Source organism: Pagrus major, chromosome 14, assembly GCF_040436345.1.
Source record: "Pagrus major chromosome 14, Pma_NU_1.0".
Lineage (NCBI taxonomy): Eukaryota > Metazoa > Chordata > Actinopteri > Spariformes > Sparidae > Pagrus > Pagrus major.
Genome location: NC_133228.1, coordinates 13442277 through 13458225, shown reverse-complemented (window position 1 = coordinate 13458225; position 15949 = coordinate 13442277). Strand labels below are relative to the sequence as shown.

The window sequence follows — 15949 nt, the reverse complement described above, 5'->3', positions numbered from 1 at the left end:
GGAAACTATAGTCCACGCTCAGCCACACACATATCGTACACAACCTTTTTTTTTATCTACAAAATAACGCAGTCATCTCACATTAAAATAAACATAGTTTGATTCGATCTCAGTCTTCATTCACCGCCTAAACACACTTGTGTCTCCTCTCATCTGCAACCATTCTGCTTTAAAAACAATCATCCATTTTCACTTTAATGATATGGGTTGCAGTGGCCACCTACTCAGTTTTAAACAGAGCTACGTGGCGATTGGCCCCAGCAGATGTGATCTCCAATTAAGGCAATTGTCGTGACAGGTGAAACTAGTCATGTGCAATAAGAGTCTAAACAGGAATCCTGATTTATTTATTATCTGTGGAGAAGATCAATATATCTAGATTCTTTGTGACAAAATGTTTTGACGTGACAGTCAAAATAAAGATTTGTAACTAACATTGCACAAGTAATATAATATAACATTTGCGTGGGACTGTTTAAAACTCCACAGAGCATCTGTTATCACGATGGGAATATGTGGGAATCCATGTTTCGTACATTAGAGTCGTCAAAGTCACTTTTACATGAGGGGAGATGTGTGTGTGTGTGTGTGAGGCTGGAAACATTGGAAGACAGTGAAAACACTCCCTGGCACAGAAGTGACTTACTGTCATACATGCTGTTACACTTCACTCCATCTTGAGAAGGTTAAAAGTTGCACACAACCCACGCAACATCTTGAGAACGTATAAGGATGCAGACAGATTGGATTACCAGCTCTCCTGGTGATTCTGAGGCTTTGCACTTTGTGTGTTGATCTAATTTGTTGTGCACATGTGCCTCAATCCTGTAAACTCATCTACAGAGATTAATATTTATTTGTTGTGTTTTGTGCATCATTCTCTCTATAAAATGTTTGATCTACCTGACTTATGTTTGTTCGTCTTGTCCTTTTTGCAGATTTGAATAACATCCCATCTGACCTGCCGTCTGACATCGTGAAGATGGATCTGTCCAGGAACAGCATCAAACATCTCAGGCCCAAACACTTCCTGCTGTCCAAAGACCTCAAGCTGCTCAATCTTAGTGGCAACGGCCTGCAACGTATAGACACAGGTAACGCAACAGCCCCACCCTCCAAAACCACAGAGATTGGCTGGGAGGTGTCCATTGAAAGTGTGCACTCAAGCAAAGTTCCTGTTAAAAGTTAAACAGTGTTTTTAACAGTTTTGCTTCTGCTTTATTACAAGTTAAGTCTCACTGATGAAATCGACATAACCATGGAATAAAGTAATGGTTGGTTGGTTGTAATATCGTTCAACAGATGAGGCATGATCCTGTGGTACAGTTAAGTTAAGGCACATTTAACAACGGGAGTAACCACAGGCACAGCTGTTAATACTAAATAGAAATCAAGGAAATGTTAAGAAAATATTTGGTCTTTCATCAGGGAAACACAACATAATTTAGTGTTCGAAAGACTAGAATATCTGTTCTGAATACTAATTCTGCCTCAGCATTGGAGGAGGACCATTAAAAAAGTGCAGACTCATTACTCTCTCCAGGCTAATGATGTCTGGGCTCAAGCCTTCTTGCCCAGGAGGGAAATCCTTTAAAAACATTGAAGTTTTCTTCATTACCCTGCAACACATGTAAACAATCTTTCCACGTAGTCCAGCCCAGCGTGTCCAGAACTAGATGGAAACTAAAGAATTAATTCTGCATAATTCTGAGAGCGACATGTGTTCTTGATCATGTTCACATCTGGAGTACAATAAAACATGTTTAGATGCATTTTAAAGACGTTGTTGAGTTACACTTTTTCATGTGGCGGGTGACCAGAGTGAGAAGTAAACATGAATGAAAAGTTAAGAAAAAGGCTTTGGCAGACTTGTGTTATTTGCAAAATTCTTACCTTGTTGGTTTTGGACAATTTTTGTGCCAGATTGTTGTGGTTTTTCCTCACAGTACAAACCCAGAAAATAGGCAGAACAACAACTTAAACAGTGACAGGGAAGTCAAGTTTATTTGAAGGTCAATTTGGGACTAACTTCCTATGACTAATAGCTTAACAGATGACCCTGCCTATCTAAAATATTTGTTAATACTCTTCAAGTCCCAGGCGAGGCTTGCTCCTGCCTGCATCTCCTTTGTATTACTGTAAGTGAAGTACCAACAAAGCAGCTGATGTAATAGTTGGAATTATGCAACTGTGATATCTGTAGTTATGGTGACTACAGTCTTTAAAATTGTGTTTATTTGTTATGGCGACTCGTTGCCAAGAACAGCACAGAGCGGGGCAAGCCTGGGGGGTAAAACCCTAAATTTATCGCCTCTGCTGTGAAGTTTGGAAAGGGCTGAGTTTTCGTGCCTTTCTGTCTGTCCTTTGTGAGCTCAAAGAATGTTAATGCGTGTACATTAAAGCTGGGAAAAATGATGACAGGGTTTAAAGCCTCAGCGAGTGTTGTGTTGTATGGATCTGGGATCCAGGTGGGAGCGCTTATTAAAACACTTGAAGATTAGGGTCTAATGCGGAGCTCTTCTCTTGCATTATTGAATGACAAAAGATTGACTGTAGTCTCAAAGATGGTGAGATAAGGATGCTTTGAAATGATGAACAGATGGAAGAGAGGAACTTACAAGTCAACAGGAAGTGTGGTCATTAAAAGTTTAGTTTGACTTGAGAGATTGATGGCACTCTCATGTCTGTATGCAAGATATGAAGCTACAGCCAACAGCTGGTTAACTCAGCCTCGCACAAAGACTGTAAAAAAAGGGTAAACCTCAGCACCTCTAAAGCTCACTAACTAACACGTTACATCTCATGTGCTCTGAGCCGTCCAGGAAGCCAGAATTCCAGTGAAGTTACTACTCAGAGCAAAAACTGGTTTCACACATAACCTCTCATAAAGCAGCAAATTGTAATTTTAAGACTTCAGTTTTGGTTGCCTACGGATGAAACAAACCTGATACAATATGATAATTGGTGAGCTAGCTGAGCCAGATAGCTGTTTACCCTTGTTTCAACTCTTTGTGCTAAGCTACGCTAAGCCAGCCGACAGCTGAATGTAGCTTCATATTTGATGGCGATATGTGAGAGTAGTATCTATCTTCTCATTCAACTCTTGGCAAGAAAGCGAATAAGCATAATTCACAAAATATTGAACTTTTATGTGGACTCATGTAGCATCATCAACATTTGTGTCCTTAACATTATTGGTCCTTTCACAAATGACGTTCATTAACAGCTTTACTTACAAATTTTCCAAATTTTTACGACAGGAAGTCTCATGGCTGGTAGACTTTGACTACTACTGATAGTCATGGGTGTGTCGCTAAACTACGTTTGGCTTCCTGCGGCCATAGTGGCTCAAACAAAGCAAATGAGCAGTAGCCCATTTGGGAGAGTCAGTCTCATGAGTTCAGAGATAAGGCAGCAGAGAGGGATGTGGAACAGGGGTGTCCTTCCTCTCCTTTTCCCCTCTATCTGAGTCATCTTTAGGGTTGATTGATAAGATTGTAGTAACTGCCTCATCTGTTTCAATTATTGAAAATGGATTTCAGAGGGAATTTCGTCCCCCGCGTCTGTTTCATTGTCGAGTGATGTCTTTATTCTCACTATATTTTACTACTTCTCTATGCTCCACATAGTCTTTGCCTCCGGTTCTTCTTCCTCCCCCTCCTCTCATCTGCTCTGTCAAGATCAAAGCTTGGCCCAAGGCTAGTGGACAGCGTGAGACACTGTCTCAACTGTCCCATTATGCAGACTGCTAACAATGTCTGGAACCCTTTAAGGACTAAAAGGACTGGGGTTTGTGAGGACAGCTCAGAGTCCACATGATTCACATCTATATAAGAGGAGATTTATAAGAGACATCTAAAAAATAAATATCATGTTGTGTTATCAAAATGATGACAATTAATGGCAATTGGCCTTGGCTTCAGCTGCAAAAATCTACTTGACATATTTACATTCAAAGTCTCCCTTTACTTACATTTAAAGTCTCCCTCCTTGAATTATGTGCTGTAGTTGCCCTGGTAAACACACTGACATGTTGGGTTGGTATTCAGCCTAAAATTCTAACCTTAAGCGTTAGTATTTGACAACCTGGGAATGAGACTCAACAATCAACTATCTTTCTCCAGAATCACATTCCCTACCTTTAAGCAACTGTTAGCTAACATTCAGGAAGTGTCCAGGACGACTGGATGAACTTTTTTAATATTCAAACAGCAGTTTGAGATGCCAACTTGTGTTTTTTGTTCTACTCTCCTTCCCCTCCCAGCTTCATTTGCAGGCCTGCTGTACCTCCGTGAGCTCGACTTGTCCAACAACAGCCTCCATTACTTCCAGTACGGTGTACTTGAGGATCTCTACTTCCTACGGAAGCTCTCGCTGGGCAACAACCCCTGGATCTGCGACTACAACATCCACTACCTGACCTACTGGCTAAAGCACCACCCCGGCGTCTTCCACACTGGCCTGATCTGCTCGGAGCCACAAGAGTTCAGGGGCTGGCGCGTCGAGGATTACGTCAAGACCTACAACGGGGAATGTCCCAAGGATAGGCAAAATGGAGTGAACGGAATGGATACTGGACAGGGAGGACAAGGGGGGACAGACAATGACGCCCAGGACGTGACGGGGGAGACGGTTGAGGGGCAGGGTGAGAATCTGGCTCAGTCCCTGCAAAAGAAGAAGCCCAACAAGTTTGAGATCATCAGGCTGAGCTAGAGTGGTCTGGACTGGTGTGGTTTGGTATTGAGAGAGGAATGTTGGCGGTCTGTGGACAGACTGAAGAATGGATTAATACAGGTAGATTCAGTGATTTGATGTTAAAGAAAATGTGACATGTAAAAGTACAATTTTGGGACGAAATCCATTATTTGCACTTGAGATGTCTTTTTTGAAAACAACATTTTCCATCTTGTGTGGATAGTAAAAAAAAACTCATTTTCGGACATCAAAATCTTCTTTAAAGATTAGTTGCTAACTTTTTTAGAAAATACCATTTGAGCTTTTGTTTATCTTCTGTGCAGAACATCCCCAATCCAGTCTGTATCAGATCTAATAACCCCAACAGAAACGTCTCTTTGGATTTCCCACACAAACAACTGCAGGTGCTCTCTTATTTCTGTTAGTTATTTTGATATTGAGTTCAGGATATACTTTTTTTCTTTCAAAAAAGTAGTTTTTGGTCTTTTTTTGTATTAAATAATGTATGACACTGTCAACCTCTTTCTGGAAATAAAGTTGGGTTTATTTTTTCTGAAAATGTGTTGTACTAACTGACGGACAGCCGTGACAGAAGCTAAAATGTTGTCAGACATACTTGTATTGTTTACTTACAGTTAGCCATCAGATATGATGGAAAACAGATGCATTGGTTCATATAGTGAGTCAGTGTTTTAATGAGGTCATTAAAGTTCCCAGACACCTCACTGGGAATCTGCCAAGTGCATGATGACTGATTATTATCAGTTAATGTGCCAGATTATAAAATTGGCTTTGATATCAGACCTTGATGATGATGGAAACTTTGAGTCTGTCACTGCCAAGGTAATTTTTTTTGCATTTGGCATCCAAATATAACTGTTTACTCTTAAAAATTCAGCAGGTTTAAAGCATTAGATGCACCCAAGGAACTGACTTCTGTAAATGTTTTATTTTTTCTGGAAGCCAAAGGTGTGAAAAAACACTCCCAGTCTTCACTGACTGTCAACTAGCGCCATCCAGTGTGCAGGAGACCAACACACAACATCAGACTTCCTTTTTAAAAACCGTATCATGCAGATACTCTTTCCTGGTTATGGAAAAGACACATTTTTGTTATATTTAAACCCAGGATAATGAAAGAAAGTAAAGTGTAATGATTTTTACATTCACAGATTTATTGTCAGATGTAGCTGAATTTTCATTTTGTATAAAGGAAAACTCTACATCTCCATCATTCCCCTCCTTATAACTAAACATTTAGGCAGATTATCTGTATCATGTAAGAAAATACCAATCAGTGCAAGTCCAGCTGCATGACTTCCAGGTTGGTGTTTAGATAATGCCTGCCAACTTGGCATTAGACACAAACAAAGATTATATCCTGGCTGGATATCAGCTCCATTACATCAGTTTGACTGGTGTTTTGGCAGGAATTGATCTTGGCAAAGTTCAGCCTGAAAGGTCATTTGACTTGTTTCCTGTTTACAGGGGTGCATGTAAACATCGCTAATTGTCTCTTAATGCAGTCGCAGATGTTTTTCATCACCTCTGAGCAACCAGCCTGCAGTTACAGATTATGTGTGATAGCACAGTGCCCTCTGGTGCTCACAATGAAGTGGTCCATTGAAGGCACAACACTTTTTGAAGACACTTGATGGTGTTTTTCCCTTCAGTATATGACATTCTCTGCAGAACCATTGATAACACTTTACAATAACCATTATTAATAAATAGAAAAGTTATTGTTAATTAAACATTAGTTAGTAGTTATTTCACTGTTAACAAACAATTAAATGCTTTATAAACAATTTATTCCACAACTGTTTGCTGTAAAGTTGTTTATTTTACTTCGTAAGTGGTTAATTAATACTGTGTAGTTCATCTATGAACATTATTTGGATGGCCATTATAAAGGTGCTACTGATTCACAAGTAAATAAAGGCTTGCATGCTTTGATAACAGTGAAATAACTATTAACTAATGTTTAATTAACTATACATTTACCATTTATTAATGATGATTGTTAGAAAGTGTTACCCAACCTTTGTTTCATGCAGAAAGTCAAACGTTGTCCTGCTTCATTGGGTCAGAAATCAAAAGTATCCATTTAGGACTCAAAGCCAATTAAAGACATTTATAACAATGTAGAACATCATAATGTAGCCTCCATAACTGACAAGATAAGACAAAACAACGATGTACGATTCACAGTCTTCTTGGTTGTAGCAGGTTCCACGGGTCATTTTCATCCAGAGCTCAGCAGCAGAGGATCACAGCCCTTCATAGAGGCACAACAAGAGGTCACTTGGGTGAAATACTCAGAGTCTTATGCTCTACGATAGTCTTTACTAGCTTTTCGAAGGTTTTATCAGAGTGAAGCGTCAAGAAGAAAATATGGATAATGTGGTTGAGGCCAGAAAGTGTTGAGAATAACTAAGTACCGTGTTCATGCTTTAGTCTTAATTTAGACTTTGATCAATTTAGGTAGTGCAAAGTTATAACATATATGATAGTAATAGTGCCAAAGAATTTTGTGCTGATAATATTGCAAAGATTGGAGGAGAAAAAACAGGAAGAGTTGGTCTAATGAGTGTAACTTTGCCCAACACTGATCACAGTCACCATCACTAAACATGCGTTGTTTGGCTTTATTGTATTTGTAGTACCAGCTGAATCACTCTCTTAGGCAGGGCCGCCCATAATTATGTTGATCCTAATAATAGCAATGAAAGCCAAATTTAATTTTGACCCAAAATACTAACCAATCCTCATTAAAACAACATTCATTCACTGTTTCTTGAGTAAAATGTTGCATTTCATGATGAAAACCCCTCCTCATGCACATTATGTGAGCCTTTCTTTCTTTTGCATACATCAGGCTGGCCACGTTATTAACTCATCTAAACTAACTACTAGTTAATGTTGGAGAGAATGTCCTTCTATGCCAGCTCCTGCATGTATTTCGTCAGAAAAGAAAAGAGAAAAAAGAAGAGGGAGCTGGCAAGGGCTTTAGATCCAAATAATTATGTCATGACCAACTTTTTTCAGTCAGCTAACATTAGGAGGCTAACATTACAAAACAAGAAGTAGGTAACGTGAGTGAAGAAGCCATGAGTGAGAAAGAGGATGATGTCATGTATTTAGGAAGGGCCTATTCACTCAACCTTTTCAGTGGCCCGACAATATCTGTCGGTGGGCCTGCTCTCAGATCAGGTAAGTCACAAGAAAGTACACCGATTTGATTTCTAAATACTTTCCAGAAATGGCCAAAACTTCCTTAATGCAAAGATTTATGGTCCCAGAGGCCATTTCCACATCCATGCATGTTTGAATCTTCTTCCTCTTCTCCAACATTCATCATGAGCAGTGTCCTCATCCACTGTCAACACTTAATTTCCAGTATCAATCTCCTTTTCCCGCCCTCTTTCCTATCCACGTTTGTATCAGCAACAAGTCTTCTTCTCCGGTGGAGTGTAGGCGCCTACGACGTCATTAACCGGACGAGAGTTGGCCCGCAGAAGAACTCGAGGTGTCTTGTTGCTCTCCGAGTCCCCCTGCTGGACATTGAGGCCATTACGAGCCAGCAGCTCTCTGGCCATCATCATGAAGGCTTCTTCCACGTTCTGACTCTCCTAGATACAGAAAAGTAGATAGGAAACTTTAGATAACAATTTTAACCAACATCAAAACTTCTTATCATGTGTGAGTTCTCTCATTACCTTTGCAGATGTTTCTAGAGCAGCTAGTATGCCTCTCTCTTTTGATAGGTTGCAGGCCTCCTCAAACTGGACGTGACGTTCCTGCTCCAGGTCACTTTTGTTACCTAGATGGAGACAAGCAGGGAGCAGAGATATATTAACTAGGGGTTTTGCAGTAATGACAACAAATGAAGTAGTTTGATGCTGTCTTAAAGCACTGTGAACTCAAATATTACTATACTCAAAATATTGCCAAATAAAATCTATCTGACTCAAGAGGAAATGTTCACAGATGATGTAATATATTCAAATTTTATTCACATTATGTTTGCTCACCTCCTTCCTCGCTCTCTGACAGATGTTTTTCCCAGAAGTTATAGGCAAACAGGCAACCAAATGAGACGCACTGTTACCTTCCATAAAATTACAGATTTCCCTGGGTTCATAAATTGTTGAAAACGTTCGTGATAATAAATACACATCTCAAACAGATGTATAACCAACTCCTCTGCCTTGAATGCAGTAATGTTACATATCATATCTTTAAGAAAATAACTTTGATTAGATCTCTTTCTCACAGATTTGGAGGACTGTGGGCTTCTTAAAGCAATATGCAATATGCGATATGTAAGAATTGGCCACCTGTTGAACTCATATTCCCAACAAAAAGGGACAACATATCACCAGAGTAACTGCTAACTGTCGGCTATTTTGTTAATGACTATAGCTACTGTTGGCTTATTAGCTCAGTTAGCCGTGCAGCTAGCCGGAGTGTTGGTGTTTACACCACTTGCACAGGACCTTCTGACTGCTGGGAAAAGAGGTTTTCAGGCCCGAGGCTAACTGGTTAGCATGGTCTCTGACAGAACATCAAAACTGCGAAATCTTCACATTCTGTAGTACCATAGCTGAGTATTAGTATCATATCTTGCAGTGTTTTGTGTGTTTTGAGTATATAATCAAAATATAAATGTCTTTGACATTAGGCTCTAAGGCTCTGCTGCAAAACTTATGTTAATAAGTACATTTAAAAAGCCTCAACAAGGCATTTATATTCGAATCATCACATTTAAAGGTCCACTGTGTAGGATTTAATGGGATCTACTATGAATGGAAATGGAATATAATATACGTAATTATGTTTTCATGAGTGTGTAATGACCTAAAACTAAGAATTGCTGTGTTTTGTTAACTTACAATAAGCTTTTTATGTCTACTGAGGGAGCTGATCCTCTTTCTTCCTATAGTAATCCAGAACAGACAAAACAAACACTAGCTCTAGAGTGGGCCTTTCACATTTCCCATGTTTTCAGTGGCCGCAGCAGGTTCTCCGTTGCATTTGGTGAGATGAGGTGTGTTCAGTTGGTTGCAATCTGCAGCCTCACCACTAGACGCCACCAAATCCAACACACTGGACCTTTAATAACCCTCAGGGAATTCACTGTGCCTTCGCATTTAAACTATTCAACAGATTCTCACATCAAACCTCTCCGACACACTCTTATTGCAGAGCTATTGTACTATAAATAACATGTTCTGAAATATGTCTGTTATTTTGTCCACCCTCTAGCACTAATCCCTTTAAGTAAACACGTACATTTTAATCATGCACTCACATGCAATATTCACATGTGACCAGTCACACCCACACTCACCTATGAGAACCAGCACTACATTAGTCGCTCCGTAGAGCTCCACCTCCTTTATCCAGTGAGTCACCGAGTCAAAGGTGGAGCGCCTTGTGATGTCGTAGGCGATGATGGCGCCGTGAGCGCTGCGGTAGTAGCTCTGGGTGATGGTACGAAACCTCTCCTGACCTGCCGTGTCCCACACCTGCATCTGTTACACATGAACGAGAACAAGGAATCAGCTTTAACAGCTATATATGAATGAAATACACATGTCTGACTGGCTGATACATGACACACACACACACACACACACACACACACACACACACACACGGGAAGTAGTGTTTCAGACTCCTTGGTCTCCCTCTATACTCCCTGAGCATCTGACAGATGGTGTTAACGTGGTAACGGCTGTTATGGCAACCACTCCAGACTCACCAGCTCAACCTATTTGTTTGTGTTGATGGGTTGAACCATGTCTACCTTTACTGTCTGGATAAACTCAAAAAAAGATCAAAACAGGATTTTTCTCTCTATTATTGAAATATAAGCTTATATCTTTACATTTCTGAATATAAAACTGTAAATATGACAGTGCTTTTTCTGCTTAATGACCCCTTATTTATTGCAACAATAAATAAAACAATGAGATAACCGACTCATTTTATCGAGTAAAAATTTCCTTTTGCTTTGTCTGCTTTGCTACCTTGATTCATATGAAACACCTGTGATTTAACTCATCTATGAAAGCTGATACACTAATATTACAAGCTCAAGTATATAACACATGTCAGAGTTTTAGCAGTGGTCCATTAGCAGTTAATAAATACAAATTAAAAGCAACCAAAGTGAAAAAGACAAAATAACAAACTCAGCTCCATTAAAACTCATGCAAAACACATTAAACAGCACAGCTATATCCACTGATCAACAAACATAAATACAAAACTGACATGTACAGTGACAGGTGGCTCAATTACACACAGCCTCAGGCCTGAATCGTTAGCTGAGTGTTGAGGTAAACACAGAAAAGGAGCTGAATCATTTACAACTGCCATGTAATTCAATTTATTGTGTTACGTTTACAACCTTGTGGTAACCATGTACAGTGATTTACTGATTCATAAAAACAGATGGGAAGATAAAATGCCTCTAGACTATCAAATGCTGGCATCCTACATGTTTAAATTAACATTTCACACATAAATTGAAAATGTTTACATGAGATTGGCTAGTGTCACATGTGAATTCAAATTTTAACACATGAAAGGAAAATAATGTCACATGTAAACTGGACATTTTCGTGAGTGATTGGCTGTTTTTTCCACATATGAAAATTTGCTCTTGTGAAATTTACATTTGCACATGTGGATGAGAAAAAAAAAACAAAAACATAGCACATAACTTAAAATTAGCTTCTTCAAATGTGAATTTCACATCTCACATGTAATTGGCTATTTTTACCTGTGGACAAAAATTTGCTTGTATAATGGATATTCTCATTTTCACAGCAGGATTTGAATTTCCACATGTGAAATAAAAAACATGGTGCTTGGAATCACATGAAATTATCTTTTTCATATGTGAAAATTCGCATGGAACTGGCTATTTTCACAATGCAAACTAAAGTTTCTTACATGTGAAATTCACATGTGAACTCAATCAAATCATGTGACATGTTTCTTCTTCACATGTGAATTTTATATTTTCACATATTGTCACATGCGACTGGTTATTTTTACATGAGAATTGAAAAAATACATCTGAAAAGTCACAGGCAAACTGGATATTTCCTCAAGTGATTGACATTTTTTTTTTTACACGTGAAGGAACATTTCCACATAAGAACTGTACATTTTCACATTACGAACTTTCAGCTGCGATTGGCTTTTTTTCACATGTGAAAATTCATGTTTGGGTCTTTATCACATACAGTTAATGGTAAGCCATTGACATCATAGCTCTCTTATCTAAAGATTTTTTTTTATCTCTAAACTAAACAGTTTAGTTGATGACACGTGTTGTGAGATGCCATGAATTCTTATCCTCCAGTCATTTAACTGGCTTGTCCACAGAACAATAGAATTGCTTTAGGTGTGTTTACTGTATGTGTGTGTGTGTGTTAAGTAAAGGAATGTACCTTTGCCCTGGGTGTGATAAATGTACAGATAGATACAAACAGACACACTACAAAAATGGTAGTAAATGTTGACGTTTCAGTGTAGAAAGTGAACTTTTTGACCATTCTGGGCTTCCATACCTGACAATATTATGACTGGCAGATATAGCAGCAACTGTGTCTACCCATTGATCAATACAGATAATCAGTTTGCACATGATGAGTTCTTAAGTGATAATAAGAAATGTGAAAGCCACCATTTAACTGAACAAATGGAGATCTTTTATATTCGAATCAGACATGAAGTACTCATGTAACATGCTGACTTTTCATGCATGCGGAACCAATCACTGTCCTCTTAAAACATTTAGTTCCTTTTCAAGCTCAATGATGGAACAGAGAAGTCATCCCAGGTTTATTTTTGTCTGCACAAAAGCTAAAGGAGAGTAGAGAAACCTGAAGGACAGGTCCTCCATGTGAGCAGCTGGTCTGACTTGTTTTGGTCTAACTGACACTGTAACCCAAGGACACTGTAGTGCCATTTACCCCCAAGCCATGACTAAGCCAAGTCTACCACATCTCAGGGTCCATTCAGAGTTACATTTTCCAATTCATGCCATAGTTTTTCATTAAATATTGTACTATAAAAGGCCTGTATTCTTGCTGTGCAGCCTCTCATTGTCAGAGCCAGCTGACTCTACAACACCCACGATAAGGATCAGGGCATTTAGAAGGCATGGCTGGAGCATAAGCAGGGTTTCTGCAGGGTCAGATTTAAGACCTTTTTATACCACACAGATTGCAATTTAATAGCCAGTACCAAAGCATGATTGAAAACCAAGAGGGATCAGTTGTTTCTTTCATTTCACATTATTTTTAATACTTCCCAGATGTATGACTACAGATAAGCAACATAAAATGAATGCCTGCATTGACCAATCAAAAATGATACATTTGTTTATATTCATCTAAGTTTTTGCTAAAAATCAAAACTTGCCCGTTGAGAGACAATTAGCTTGCTACTGTACTGTACTAAAGGAGCTAACAGTATTAGCCTAACAAGATACTCCAAAGATCCATATTTCAAACAAATAGAGGCAGCATATCACTACAGCCGCATATCACTGCTAACTGCTGCTAACTGTTTACACATCATGACTGGAGCTGTTGTTAGTTTGTTAGCTCAGTTAGCCATACAGCTAGTCAGTCTTCTGGGGGAGTGATGGTGTTTATACCCCTAGCACAGGAGCTTTGGACTGCTGGGAGAAAGGTTTGCAGGTCTAGTGCTATCTGGTTAGCATGCTAACTTTAGCAGATATCACTGCAATACATAGCAGTGTTTGACATAACTTCAAAACTGTTATTTCATCACATTCTGTGGATAATTTTGAACTGAAATTCTTACATATCGCCCTTTTAATGTCGAGCCTTGACTTTAATCCACAGTCACATGCTGCTAGTTGTAGATTTTCAGGCCAAATGAAAATAATAAAAAAAAATATGACTGATTGCAGAGAAAGGTCTGTAGGTCAGGGATGTGATGTTCTTTGAGAACACCTCATCACATGCATGCCCTAAAAGACCCCACACGGTCCACTGCACACACATATACACACCATACACAGTAGCCTACTAACCTTAACTTTCTTCCCCTCAATGTCCAGGGTCCGTACACTGAAGTCCACTCCGATGGTGTTCTGCTGCTTCTCCGAGAAAACCCCTGACTTGAAATTCTGAACCACGCATGTCTTCCCTACGTTAGAGTCCCCGATCAGGATGATTTTGAACAGGAAGTCAAAAGAGTCGTCATGTTCGGGTCCTGGGGTCTGCATGGTGGAGGTGGAGGCACAGGAGAGTGTCTTTCTGTGGATGTGACTGGAGGGAATTATCTTCTCCTTATGCTGGAGATGACTTGGAATGCTTGGACTGTAAGGCCAAGAGATGCTGGATTATCTTTATGCTTGAGTCAAGGTGGAGGCAAGGGAAGGAACATAGATCCTAAAATGCTGTTGTGTTGAGAAAACCATGAAAAATGTTATTCCACTGTTACTCCTTCCAGCAACAGGTAGGATTCACTGAAATTGGTCCACATGTAGCCTGTAAAACCAGTTTAGGGTGAGGTAGTTTGTTTGTCGAAATGTAAAATAGTGCTTGTTCAAAGAAGTGCCTCGCAATCCACTTTTAAAACAAAAGTTAAATGGTCAAAAATTGTAATAGTTTCAGTCACCCAAGCAGCAAACACCTGTGCCTGTTCCCTGTTGCTTAAACAGAAGGTTTTGTGTCTCCAGCCGGTCTCACCCCCTCTTGTGCTCTCTCGGTAGGACAAACCTGTCTCAGTCTCTGCTGCTCCTTTCAGCTCCTTCTCAGGTGTTGACCCACTTCATGGCCCACAGCAAAAGACATGAAAAGGCATGAATACACGTCCCATCGTTTTTGTCCTCCAGCACAGGTTTCTGCCAAAGCAAAGAGGAACTTCCTTTAAATAGTTTAAAAAAGATGGTTGTCTTATTCCTGTCCAATCCACCTGCTGTTCCTTCACACACGTGTCAGCATTTTTTCTCCACCACAGGCCTCTCTCACTCTCTTTATCGCTGTATCCTTCTGTCATCAGTTTTTCCTGTTCTTACTGACTAACAGCCTCCTCTCTCTCTCTCTCTCTCTCTCTCTCTCTCTCTCTCTCTCTCTCTCTCTCTCTCTCTCTCTTCATAGCACCTGTGGAAACAATAGAAACCCGCCCTACCTGTTCCAGGATGGTAGCCCAGCCCCACTGCTGCTGTGGGATCCTGGGAAATGCAGTCAATTGGCCTCTGTAGAGCTCCCACAGACTCTCCTGTTACATTGTGGTCATCACCCAAAATTTACCAACTTAAATTTGATGTTTCACTAAGGATAAGAGTGGAATACAAGCCGTGCTCAGCAGTGGTGGAATGTAATCATAAGTACATTCAAGTATTCATTTCTTTCATGTATTGTAGTATTGGGAGCATTCTGTCACTTCATATTGTTAAAAAATGTTTAAAAAAAATGGGTTATACACTACAATCAATATCAACATCTTGAGTGCCTTTGCTCTCAAGACAAAGAGCTCATAGACCAAAAGTCAGGACGTCCTGATGACATGCAGGTGGACAACAATGTCTGAGTTTAGTTTGGATGCCAGCAATAGTCAATAATCAATTTTATTTTGAACCAAAATACTCAACATGAGGCCTACTTGTTAAAACAACAGATATAAACAATGTATTCATGGTTACTTTAGTGAAACATAGCCTGTTTCATAATGAAAAATCCTCTCTTGAAATGGGTATTAGCATTTATTTATTTATTTATCTATTTATAACGCTGCCATTTCAGTGTGTGGGTGAATGTGACCCCTTTATTCCATCAGTTAATTACATTTATAAATATATATATATATATATAAAAAAAAAAAAATCCAGGAAAAATATGACCAAACACCATATTTTTGGATTCTGGTCAACATTTTGTGTGTGCTAAGCGGTGTATCATAGGAGCTCAGCCATGTTATAATCCTAACCTCTCCTCTGTGCTCGTAATGTAAACGCCACCACCTTTGATTGAATTCCTTTAATCGCGGCTGCACAGCATTCCTGTGCGCGGATCCTCTTGACGCCAGAATTTCCGACTGCACCTGAAAGCGGCACAGTGCATCCTCATCCAGCGCGTCACGGTGACGTCCTGTGCGGAGAAAATAGATGCCCTTACAGTTAAAATCATATCTCTGGAGCCTTAATATTTATCTTTATGTAAAAGGGTGTTTTAAAGCTCGGGAGAGAAGCGGCAGC

At 39.5% G+C, this 15949-nt stretch overlaps 2 protein-coding genes across 2 annotated transcripts in view; one reads left to right on the top strand and one right to left on the bottom strand.

Moving 5' to 3' along the window:
• lrrc17 (leucine rich repeat containing 17) overlaps nucleotides 1-5160 on the top strand; it is a 30269-nt gene extending 25109 nt beyond the window's left edge. The window contains exons 4-5 of the mRNA XM_073480845.1: nucleotides 939-1094; nucleotides 4265-5160. Of these exons, the coding sequence (XP_073336946.1) occupies nucleotides 939-1094; nucleotides 4265-4713 (605 nt within the window). The 3' untranslated portion in view covers nucleotides 4714-5160. The remainder of the gene's footprint in view (nucleotides 1-938; nucleotides 1095-4264) is intronic.
• A 2978-nt stretch (nucleotides 5161-8138) lies between these two features.
• On the bottom strand, nucleotides 8139-13975 carry LOC141008439 (ras-related protein Rab-19-like). Its single transcript, XM_073480805.1, has 4 exons — nucleotides 13781-13975; nucleotides 10049-10232; nucleotides 8415-8518; nucleotides 8139-8327 (listed from the first exon to the last, which is right to left on the bottom strand). Exons 1-4 carry the CDS (start codon nucleotides 13973-13975, stop codon nucleotides 8139-8141), a joined length of 672 nt encoding a protein of 223 aa, XP_073336906.1.
• Between the last annotated feature and the right edge of the window lie 1974 nt (nucleotides 13976-15949).